The sequence below is a fragment of the Maylandia zebra genome, linkage group LG20 (assembly GCF_041146795.1).
Source record: "Maylandia zebra isolate NMK-2024a linkage group LG20, Mzebra_GT3a, whole genome shotgun sequence".
Lineage (NCBI taxonomy): Eukaryota > Metazoa > Chordata > Actinopteri > Cichliformes > Cichlidae > Maylandia > Maylandia zebra.
This window is the reverse complement of record NC_135186.1, coordinates 29782439-29794983: the sequence shown is the minus strand read 5'-3', so window position 1 is coordinate 29794983 and position 12545 is coordinate 29782439. Positions and strand designations below refer to the sequence as shown.

Sequence of the window (12545 nt, the reverse complement as noted above, 5' to 3'; positions counted from 1 at the left end):
CATTCCTGAATAGACCATAAAGTAGTAATAATACGTGTGACCTAGTTTAAAATAAAATAAAATAAGTGACACAAGTGACAGATGGTGTCACAGTTGGCTAATTTGATGTATGCACAGCAGCAGCTTTTAGTTTAACCTTCACTGAGTGTCTAACTGCGAAATATTAAACAGCACTTTGCTTCCTTCCACGAACACATTTCAAAGCTGCTACACTCTCTGCATGCTGCGGGAACATAGTGATAACATTGTGAAATGCAGCGTCATGTGGTTCCGCCATTTGACAATATTAAATGACACGTATGCCAGTAGGTCAGGGCAGCTGTTCAGTTTGTAACCGGAGCCTAGAGCTACACTCACTGTGTTTATGTAGCACTACTTTGAGCTGAATGCTTGCTTCAGCATATTTAAAACATTTTTAGGTGTTGTGTTTGCCATGTTTTCAATTTTGCTAATCACACTAGAGACATATCATAAAAATATATTTATGCATTTCGTAAGTGTATGTCCACATTATTTTTGTTGTCGGTAAGGCGGTATCTTTCAACATCCTTTGAACACTTCACCAATTAGTTGCTAAAATTACATGCTAAAAGTCCTTTGTGCTTTAATGCCAAGCTTTTGAAGTGGTGGTCATTTTCACTCCTCATAACAGGAAAGGCGTGGGTGATACTAAAGAAGTAATGATGGCTTAACCCAAACAGTTGCACCACCCTTCACATGACAGTCTACCTCCTGGTCTTCAAGGCGAGACCAGGATCTTAAAACTGGGTGAGCACAAAAATGAGTCATGAATTAATATGATCAATTACACTTGTCCTTTGCAGCTTGTGACATTTAAATATGTCAGTGTGTGGTCTTGAGGGCTTGAAAAAAAGAAGACAACTGGACATTTTTACGTTTCCCAAGACCTTTCAGCTCTCATGCAGTTGGCTTCTTGAGAGGTAAAATTCCTAAAGACGTCGAGTTACCTTATTCAAGCCCTCAAGACTACTATGATCTGGATGACTGAAAACTTACACAGACATTTCACTGTGTGAAGATAAGAACAACTTCATTTGTTTTCAAGCTCTTGATAATGATTAAGTACTTACATGTCCACAAGAGGGCAACACTTGTTTGACATTACTGAACTTAAGTGGAAGTTCACAGAAGTTCAGTGGAAGTTGTCACTGTGCTGTTAGTGCTGAGTTTTTCTCAGCAGTTTTCCCCTTTAGCAGCCAAAACAAACAAACAAACAAAAATATCACCCTTGGTTACACGACCATAAAATGTAATAAAATGGCCTGATTTTTTTTCTTAACGCATATTATCAACAATTTAACAAATAAAATGAGCAGATGGAGTGGTTTTAGCGTACTCTATTCAGGATCGCAAAGAGGTCAGAACTTTAATATTGAAGCTTTAATTTTTTTATTTTTTCTTTCTGCCTGTCCCGTTTGGTTCTTTTGCCAACCAGAATTATTGTCTAAAGGCAAAGAAAGATGCCCAGCGGATTTACTTTACCAAATGGACCATCCCGGCCTTGCTCTATTGGTCTATTTGATTCACCTTTGCTTTTATTGTTTATTTTATTTTATTTTCACTTGCTACACACGGGACAGACATGACTGGGGGAAAGAGAAGGGAGAAAGAAAGAGAGGCAGGGAAAGAAAAACAGCGGGGAGAGGAACGGTGATAAAGGCAAAAAAACAAAAACCAACAAAACAAACAGACAGAAAAAACATATATCAATCACCTGGATCACCTGTTGAGAAAGATAAAAGAGAAAACAAGCAAAAAAAGAGAGAGCAATATAATAAACAACATCATCGCAACAGGCTGTATCAAGACTAGATTAGATTAGATTAGATTAGATAAAACTTTATTAATCCCTCGGGTGGGAAATTCGGTTTCCAATAGCACAGAACTGACAGAAGTTGCAGAATGTGAGCAGAGTACTATATATAGGCAAGGCAAGGCAAGGCAAGTTTATTTGTATAGCACAATTCAACAACAAGGTGATTCAAAGTGCTTTACAGAGACATTATATACACATATATAAATACAGAGACATATATAAATAAAATATACAAAAGGGATAAATAGAATAAATAGGAATAAGAATAGAAGGGAATTGCACATTTCAAGTATTGAAGTCTATTGCACCGTTGGATATTAACAAAAAGTATTGCACAGTGAAGAGGCACTACAGCTTAGTTGTTCCCCCCTACTTTGTCCTCCTGTTTCCTCTCCCTCTCCCCTCCAGAGAGGAGTTAAACAGTCTGATGGCATGTGGGACAAAGGAGTTTTTAAGTCTGTTGGTCCTTGTCTTTGGGAGAAGCAACCTGCCACTGAACAGACTCCTCTGGTTGTCTATGGCCGTGTGCAGAGGATGCCCAGCATTGTCCATAATGTCCAGCAATTTTTTTAATGTCCTTTTCTCTGCCACTGTCACCAGAGTGTCCAGCTTCATGCTGACCACAGAGCCAGCCTTCCTGATCAGACTAATGTAATCTATTAGATAATTTAATGTATTCAATGTGATATTGAATTGTGGCGATTGCTTTATGTTTAATTCTTTGTCTGGACCTCTTTCATAAACTTTGAGATTCCTCTTTCTGGAGATCAGTCGGTCCTGTGCAATAATACAAAACAGACAAGACCACATAAAAGGCTAAACAGCAGTACATGTTCTTACAAATCATTAACTGACCACAGCAAGGATTATATTAATACTGAAACAATGAATGTGAATTCTCCCATAGACTTAAGAATATACTGGGTAGGAATAACACAATTCTATCTTTTAATCAAAGCCTTCTTTACCCTGAGCTGTGCAGGGCATTGTGGAGTTCAGATTTTTGTGTATTTGCTCATCTGATTTCACATGCATATGAACTTGAATGATATCTTCAGTGAAGTAATTTAAGTATTGTGGGGGGGGGGGGGGGGGGGGGGGGGGGGGGGGGGTTGGAACATAATACTAAAATAGATGGATCTAAAAAATAAAACATCTTCTAACTATCAAAACAATTTTTCTTGTGGATTTAAGGAAGATTTTTTTATAACTTTATTTGAAATTGTAAAGTGAACTGTTAGTCATTCCAGTTCAGTTTGTACAGTAGACATACAGGGCAAATAGGAGTGGATTTCGGGAAAATAAAGAGACGTACTCTAAAAACGATGACGAACGATCCAGTGTAACGCGGTGATTGGCTGATCGGCCTGCGACTCAACCGAGTTCTCCGGAGACGGAAGGGGCGGGACAAGGCGTTAGAGGCGGGGTACAGTGGAATTATCATGGCGGGATGCATGAAAATCATAAACGGTTTTATTTCAGCAAACGCTAGATTCATGGTTCTTGCGGTGCTCCTTATGTGTTTACCTCAAATCTCACAACAGGATACGGGTAAGAAGCGGTCTTGTGAAGCAGAAACATACACCGCGAGTTACACGGGGGCATATTTCGAACTGGTTTTGCTCAGGCTAATTATTGTTAGCTTGTGTTCAGTCTTTGAGTCAGTGAGACCGCAGAAAGGTTATTGTATGGTGAACATTGGTGGCTATTTTCTAAGATTCCTACATCTTGATTATTCCCTGGCTCCGGTTGTGTGTTCGTATAAATAATAAATTAGACTAAACATTATTTATGCAGCTCTTTCAGATTTGTTAGGTTTAAATTTGTCGAACCGAAACCCTAGAAACCGGCATGAACTTGCCCGAAAAGAGGTTGCAGTTAACACTTGTATATTTTCCTTAACGGAAACAACTTGAATGCTTAGCCTATAATTTAAAGTAAATGCAAATTATTATTAACTCTGTCCCAAAACTGAAATATTTCCTGAGAAAAACTGAGTATTTTTTGCCGTGTGTCGTTTAAATAATGAGCATTGTTTCCATTATTACACTACCATTTGCTATATTTTGTAACATAACTAGCGGATAATGCAACAGTGTGAAAACATAGAACATCCCTACCAGCAAACAAAATCATTAATAATAATGATAAAATAAAAAGTCTCAACCACACATGGGTAATTGAGTACTTTTTTGAAAATTAAAGGGCAACTATGTTGGGTACCCTGACACCCGGTGGGCCATAGCACTGTGAAATATTAGAGACATTAAGTGTGAACTGATATAGTTGCAGGTTTTTGTCTTTTCTTGGGATTTACAGACACTACAATTTTTTTTATAATGTTTGTATTATACTGTAAATGCTGTAAACAATGAGAGTTCAAATGTGTTCTGGTCAAAGGTTATTCTTGCACAAACAATATTGCTTATAAGGTACAATGGCAGTTGCAGTCTTACTATTTATTGGCATGCATCCCAGGTGAAGAACATGAAATAACTAATCTGCGGGATGGTGACGAGTATGTCATGTCAGGATCCAACCGGTTCTGTTACAGAAACACCGTATTGCCAACCTGGAGGCAGACATGGACAAGAATTCAAGTAGGTGAATCTGCCAGCCCACAACTGGTAAAATACTGAAATCCTTTCTTTCTTTCTTTCTTTAAAATCATCCCTCAGTTTGGGTATTTTAGTGGTCTAATGTAATCTACTCTAACATACTTCAAATTTTATTTACAGCTTGACAGTCAGCTAAAAAGAGCCTCTGGATTAAATTTGTGAGTGATATAATATTACCAATATCTGACAGGTCAAAGTGTGGAGTTCAAAGGTGTTTAAGGTGGACACTGTGGAAGGTGAGGAGGAGCTGCAGGAGCTTGATCGCTTCAGTTTTTGGGGCTGGTTCCAGAGCCTACTGCGAGAGAAGCACAATGAGACTGTTATTAACGTCAGCCTGTTCAGCAAGAAGACGTGCTTCAAGGTTGATCCTATTGGCAATGCGCAATACACTGTCAAACCCATTCGCAGTAAGTGGGATGGGGGTATGGAATAAAACAAATTTGCTGGTTATTGGCAGTTAAAATATGGGTGTTTTACTGTTCTTCATTCCCTTGCAGAGTTTGATATATATCTATTCTTGTTATTCCTCGCTGGAGCATTGCTGTTTTTCTTTGCAGACTCACTCAGCAGGTAATTTTTTCTCATGGACTAAAGTTTCTTTTTCAGGTTTGTTGGGTTTATCATAGTAATTGATATATTTTTTTCACCACCTGTATGAAGGAGTCAGGCTTTCTTCTATTCTGCTGGTATGAGCACTGGCATGATTGCCTCTCTCATAATCCTCTTTTTCATTCTGGCACGCTTTTTACCAAAGGTAAAGTTTTTAATTTTTATCCAAAATCCAAGTTTTTTAAAAATATTGAATATCTCTAATATGTTTGATATTTATACCATTTGTGTTTGTTCCTTCACACAGAAAAGCCCCTTTTATGTGTTGATAGTTGGAGGCTGGTCATTCTCTGTGTACGCAATCCAGCTTGTGTTCAGGAACCTCAGCATTATTCTTCGAGAGCACTGGCATGTGGCATTAGGTACAGACTCTTCATGGACAGGTTGTGACTAGCTGATAACTGAGGACCAAAGCAAATATCCTAATATTAAAAAAAAAAAAAATTGTGTTGTCAGTGTTAATCTAGTTAAAATGACGTTAACGCCATAACTGCATTAACGCGGCAAATCTCTGTTAACGATTGCTGGACGGCGCCAACATGTTAAAAGGGGCGATCCGCGGTGACTCATTAACAGAGTCACCGCGGCAAATCTCGTTAACAGAGATTTGCCACGTATATACACACATACATATATTTTTACAGCTTCTGATTATTCCGCTAATCAAAACTTAAAGTGATAGATAATTAATCAGCCATAACTTTCTACATGTCCGCTTAACCTTATAAAAATCAAGCATTATTTTTGAATTATTTAGGGTTTTAGACTGTTAAAAATATAACCTAAGCAACAAAGCAGCTCGTCGGTCATGGAGGAGTTTTCACTTGGGTCCATATGTTCTTTTGGTAGTGACGCACTTGTCATTGTTATCACCCCACTGGGCGGGTGGGGTAGGTGAATGTGAGAACAAGGCAACATACGAATGTAAACATGGATATGATAGCTGTATCTACCAAAAATCTCAGATAAGTTTGAATCTCAGTGACTTCAACCTCAAGGGCAAGGTCAGAGGTCAAGTTTTCTGAAAATCTTGTGAATGTTAATAATTTGAGCACAAGATGATGTAGGATTGGGAAATATTTGTATCTACTATGAGGCTGAGGGGTTGCACTGGCGGCTACCAGTATTTTGTCATTTTGCAGCTGCAAAATCAGTGACGGTTTGATTTTAAAGCAAATGATCACTATGTGATTGAAGTAGGGACTTTAAACTTTAATTCATGGAGTTTAAGAAAACTATTGTTTTAACTGTTTAGAAATTACAGCAATTTTTATTTGCATTTCTCCATTTTCAGAGGCTTAGAAAGAATTGGACAAACTAACAAAAATAAAAAATATATAACAATTTTGTATAATACTTGGATGTTCCATGAACCCATGGGGGCACCAAATGCTGTTTCTTCCCTTAAGATGTTCTGTTCGATCTTTACTGCAGCAGTCTCCAGTTGCTGCTTGTTTGTCAGGTTTTTTCTTCAGTAACTAAAAGCATGGTCTTTTAATTTGAAATCAGGTGACTGATGAATATCTAATTTATTTGTGTTGAAAAACTTTTTCTGTGGGGCACTATCATTTTAACTGTGAAGATCTGTCTTACCAGTTTCTGAGCAAAAAGGAAAACCCTTTACATTCAGAAATCATCTTGCTACATCTATCAACAATCACAGCATCAATAAACACTAGTGACCCAGTTCCATTGGCAGCCTCTGCAAGTACTTTTAAATGTTTTGTGACACACTGACATCTGGCTTTCTTTTTCTGGACGGTAACCTGCGGTTTGCTCCTTGTTGTTAACCAGATTGAACCAGAGGAAATGGGTTTGACCTGGCCATGAAACTGTTTGCTTTCTCAATAATCCAATTACTTCATAGCATTTGAAAATGGGAAATTGTATAAAAATGGCTGTAATTGTAAAACTTTGTTCTAAAAGTAAAGCATATGGGCATTTGGTACATAACTTTGCAGTGATTTAACTATTTTTAATGCAGTGTAAAAACATCTCACTCTCTCTCTCTTTGTTTGTGTGCTTGGTTTTTTTTTTTTGGCAGGTTATGTAGCAATTGTGGGATTCATCAGCTTTGCTGTGTGTTACCGTTATGGCCCTCTGGTTGATGAGAAGAGCATTAACATCCTGTCGTGGACCCTGCAGCTCTTTGGTCTGCTCCTGGTTTATTTAGGAATTCAGATTCAGCAAGTTGCCTTCGCTCTTATTGTAGCTGCTTTGTTTACCAAAAACCTGGGGTACCCAGTCTATCTGCTGGTTGCTGCATGGAGGTATGCATTTTAAAATGCTGACACAAGGTGGCGTAAGAGCACAGTGTACTGTGGATAATTGTTCCACAGGCAGTATAATCTGACTTCTGTGGTAAACACACACTTAGTTTCACAGAATAAATGAAGAAAAACACTTTTCTATTGCATGTTCTTAACACGGTAAATTATTTTATGTGAACTGCTGAACTTAAAAGTAGTGATACTGTGCTTGTTGTAGAATAAAGAACAATAGTCATATTAAGTTCATATAATATGGATTTATTTAAGCCATGAAAATACTCTTTTTGCAGAAAAATCAAGCAGTACATCTACTGGAAGCCACAGCCACGACGCCTGCTGACTGAGGAGGAGTATCAGAAGGAAGCTGAGGAAGAGACTCGGCGGGCTCTGGAGGAGCTGCGGAAATATTGTAACAGCCCAGAGTTCAGTCCGTGGAAGACAGTCTCTAGAATTCAGTCTCCAAAAAGGTGGGTTTATGCTCGTACATTTGTCATTTGCTAATTCAATTCAATTCAATTTTATTTATATAGCGCCAAATCACAACAAAAGTCGCCTCAAGGCGCTTCATAGATACAGAGAAAAACCCAACAATCATATGACCTATGAGCAAGCACTTTGGCGACAGTGGGAAGGAAAAACTCCCTTTTAACAGGAAGAAACCTCCGGCAGAACCAGGCTCAGGGAGGGGCGGCCATCTGCTGCAACCGGTTGGGGTGAGAGAAGGAAGACAGGATAAAAGACATGCTGTGGAAGAGAGACAGAGGTTAATAACAGATATGATTCAATGCCAATTTTGGCTTAACTTCCCCCTAATCCTAAAATAAAGAGAGGAGTGTTATATCTACTAATTGTTTTCTGATTCAGTTATGTTTCTTATAAAATAATTTATTTTAAGTTTTCATTTTTATTATTGCCTTGCAACTTTCTGAAATCATCTATACAAAACTAATGGGAGACAATATTGATCACCAATAGCTGACTGCTTTAGACACGGTTTATAATACAAACACCCCTTAATTACACACAGTAAATTGCTGTAACCATGTTTTTTTTAAGATCATTTCTAAAATCTGGAAAAAAAATATCTGCAATACAAAGACTGCAATAAATCAGCTAGTGTCACAAATATTAGGCTTCTTGTCTGGATAAATGACAACCATCAAAATTACTACTTTATGCCAGAAACATTACAAATATTGCTAAAATCATATAAGAACTTTCTATCTAGCTTATTTATCAGTAAGCCTTTTCTGCACTGCTTGTGCAATAATGTTTTAGACAACAAACCTGGGGGAAGAACATTTGAAAAACCCACTTTACAGACACCAAAGTAATGATTTGAATCAAACAGCATTTGCAGAAACTGCTTTAGTTCATGGTTTCTGCTGAGTGATTCATTTTCCCAGTATGCATATTCAAATGCACTTTATGAATGATATCTTTTGTTTTTCCTCACTTATCTAGAAGAAAAGCAAGCAAAACAGCATTTTCACTTTGAAACACCTATCTGTCAAATGATCTTCATTGGTTTTCCTGTCTAAAGGGGCGTCACTAAATCTATTAAATGACCTAAACTTCAGTAAGAATGTGCGACATTTCTCATATCTTAACATTACTTCCGATATATCGTGCCACAAAACTTTCTATGTAATCCAGTCATGACTGGCAAACACTCACACTACATTTGCAATTTTGAGTCAAGGGTTTAAATACAAGGTACATTGGTAGCCTGTCCTGTGTAAAATGTAAATAAATAAATGAATAAAGATCTGAATGCAGTCATTATAAACCATTATTGTATTTACAGAGCATGAAAAAATCAAGTATTTAAACATTTTAATGTCTGGGACATTTCAGTATTTCGTGAAATAAAATGCATGTCTCAAGAAAGTTGAGATGGGGCAAAAAAAGGCTGGAAAAGTAAGTGGTACTTTAGGATTTGGCAACTAATTAGGTTAATTGGCAACAGGTCAGAAACAGGAGGTTGACATTAATAAGGGATAACTAGCGTGCGTGTGCGTGTGTGTGTGTGTGTGTGTGTGAGAGAGAGACATGTATAACAAAGACTAAGTATTGCAGCATGCTTTGGTTCAGTTTTGGTCCACGATGTCGTCATGCTTACCCACAGGTTTGCTGATTTTGTCGAAGGCTCCCCACACTTGATGCCTAACGAGGTGTCCGTCCATGCTCAGGAATACGGTTTTGGAGGATCTTTCTTTGAGGATGAACTCTTTGATACAGACGACGAAGATGACGACGATATTGTACCTGTGATGAAACCAGAGTGAGACGGCGCAGTGTTGGAAACAAAAACACTTATTACTGCCTTTCAGAAAGGTGATGGGAGACCAGCTCTCCAGGGCCGTCCAGACTGACTTTTAAATGGCTTCTTTGGAGACGGGATTAGCGGCATCCCTGAATTCCAGGATAAAGAGCCATTTTGTATCACCACAGGCAAAGTAAACAAAGTACTGTCAAAGAATGTGTAATACTTCTTTATTTCAGGGAATTAAGATTTCTGTTGAGAGGTTTAAAGACAGTGAAAGCTGAGACTTGCAGGTTTCTTTGTGCCCAGTTGTGGCCCAGATAAGTTTTCAGTTTTCTAAACATATTTTGTTTACAGCCTTTGGCTCTAATTGGATTTTCTGCTGTGGAATGTAATGAGATTATGCTTGTAGATCACTATTACCAGTTATTACTCTAGTTTCCTGCTTGGGAAGAGAAAGAGATGTCATTTTTTAAATTTGACTTATTTCATTTATTTTAAACAAAAACCATCAGTAGAAGTGTCCCCAAGTAATTTGAATAAAGATATATATATATATATATATAAGTTTTGTAAATGTCAGCATGGTTTTATCATATGCCTTTGATGCAAAGAAAAGAAGTTATTTTTCTTGTTTAGTGCCGGTTGACACAATTGTCATTTCAAGCACCTTTATTTTAAGTAAAGACTCTGTAGTATCAGAGAGACAAGTTCAAGGATGCAATGAACTCTTATTAGCAGCATCTGGCATCAGTGGGAGGAAGATTTCGAGGGGCCAAGTTCGGGCTGGATGAAAATGAGTAATGCAATAACAATACTTACTTATCATATAAAACATTTTGTTGTGTTGCGCTTGAACAATCCTTCCATCACACCAACACATGACGTGTCATCATTAATGACATATTACCATATGTAGGTAAAGCCCCCGGTCAAACAGGCCTCTAGAAGGGAAAATTGTGTATTCCCTAATGCCAGATACCTGTGAATGTAAAATTTGAATTTTAGTCATCTAGCAGTGACTAGATGTTACAAGGATTTGGGGTCACTCGCAGGGGAATAAAGCGGCCTTTTTAAAAAAAAAAAAAAAAAAGCAGGCATAATGTAAGCATTCGGTTATATGGTGTGAGTGTGGATTATAATTCTTGATTATTTAGGTTGTGCTACTGTCTTTCTTGGTTTACTTCTATTCACTTTTGTTTAGTAGGTGGCCTTTCTACCAGCTCTATCCCCGTCCTGGTACAGAGCCAGTTCTACCTTGATGCCTTTTAGGAAGCAACCCACATTTCGGTTTGAATTTGGTCACAGCAGTTTTGTGGTGCTGTGTTGGTGCCAGGTTTGTTTGGTGGTCTGGTCAAAATGCCATGACTTCGGTGAATGAAATTAGCATGGGAATCTTTTAAGAGGACCTGCTTGTTTTAATAAAATACTTCTTTTCCCCCAATTTGATGTCGGAGCCCAATTCTGTCCTGCTTCTTTTTGACAACTAGGTCACATTTCAACAGGTTTAACAACTGATTTACTAAAGATCGGATCATTTTTTTTGAAAATAAAATCAGGTGGTGGATTGCACCTGGCAGGGCTTTTCTGTGTAGAGTTTGCATGTTGTCCCCGCACTCCAGCTTCCTCCCACAGTCCAAAGACATGTAGTGGTGTTGGGTTAACACTAGTTAACCTGCCTGCTGTTAGCCCCGCAGCAGGCTGGTGACCTGCCCAGGTTGTAGCATATTTTGCTCTGTGGATAGCTGGAATGAGCTCCAGCCCCTCAGTCACCCTGAATTGGATAAGTAGATTCTATCTGTAAATCATTGATGCTTCTTTTGGTAACTCCTGTCATAGCAGCAAACCCACTTTGCAGACAACAATGGAGTGATTTGAATCAAACAGCATTTGCAGAAACTGTTTTTGTTGTTTCTGTCGAGTGATTCATTTGTCCAGTATGCAGATTCAAATGTACTTTAGACACGATATCTTCTGTTGTTCCTCACTTATCTAGAAACAAAACAAGCAAAACAGTATTTTCAGTTTGAAACACGCATCTTTCAAATGATTTTCGCTGGTGTTCGCATTTAAAGGGGCATCTTTAAATCTGTTAAAATATGACCTTAACTTCAAAGAAACCACCACTCAGCTGTAAAGTAAGAATGTGCGACATTTCTCATATCTTCGCATTACTTCCGACATATCGTGCCACACAACCTTCTATGTAATCCAGTCATGACTGGCAAACACTCGCATTACATATGCAATGTTGAGTCAAGCCTTTAAATATACGGTACGTATCTTCAAGGTTTTACTAAGTTCACAATAAACTGAAAGTGGAAACAGAACAGGGAAAAACTGCAGTGGACCTAACTTGCTGTTAAAGCCACACAGTGTTATCTTCAATCAGGCAGCTTTAAGTATACGTTAGAGCTAAAACATTGTATTCATTCTTTCTCTCCCACTCTCTAGTTTCAGTGAGCCATTTCTGATGTATTGGGGACATTTTGACATTTAAACCCAACTGCCCTGTGCATTCCATCTCTGGCTTCTTTACATTATACGTCTGCCCTCACAACATTTGGAGACAGGGAACAACCCAAATACCACTTTTGCAAATGATTACACTCGATTACACAACTTGTTTGAAACAGCTGGCGTTATTTGCATGTGTTTCCCAGGCACTGTTTGGCAGTGTAATCACATTCACACGTCGCTCTTTTTTCTTTTTTAACTTCCCCAAAGAACGTCACAAACAGGGAAACCTCGCTGCAATGCAAACGCGACCACGGTGCATGTGGAAGGGGGAGAATCCCTTGGATATACGAGTATATTGCAATCTCTGTGATGGCCCCCACATGGCTGCTTCATGTAAAGTGTCTGGATTTCCCCGGAGCTTGTACACTGACCTACAATTGATCATTTATAATAGAGATTTTGGCAGGATTTGATTCCTGCACACC

At 38.3% G+C, this 12545-nt stretch overlaps 1 protein-coding gene across 1 annotated transcript; it reads left to right on the top strand.

Annotated features, from left to right (window-relative positions):
• Positions 1–3232: 3232 nt before the first annotated feature.
• On the top strand, positions 3233–12506 carry nemp1 (nuclear envelope integral membrane protein 1). Its single transcript, XM_004560440.5, has 9 exons — positions 3233–3388; positions 4316–4437; positions 4646–4862; positions 4953–5025; positions 5116–5209; positions 5312–5426; positions 7109–7334; positions 7625–7801; positions 9463–12506. The coding sequence occupies exons 1-9, from the start codon at positions 3280–3282 to the stop codon at positions 9620–9622; spliced, it is 1293 nt and encodes a 430-aa protein (XP_004560497.1). The 5' UTR covers positions 3233–3279; the 3' UTR covers positions 9623–12506.
• The last annotated feature ends 39 nt before the right edge of the window (positions 12507–12545 follow it).

Excerpts from the sequence above, each read along its gene's own strand:
- nemp1 (XM_004560440.5), top strand. The coding sequence starts at position 3,280 with ATGGCGGGATGCATGAAAATCATAAACGGTTTTATTTCAGCAAACGCT. Across the intron at positions 4,438-4,645 it reads AGACATGGACAAGAATTCAA|GTCAAAGTGTGGAGTTCAAA; the intron begins GTAGGTGAATCT and ends AATATCTGACAG. Across the intron at positions 7,335-7,624 it reads CTGCTGGTTGCTGCATGGAG|AAAAATCAAGCAGTACATCT; the intron begins GTATGCATTTTA and ends CTCTTTTTGCAG.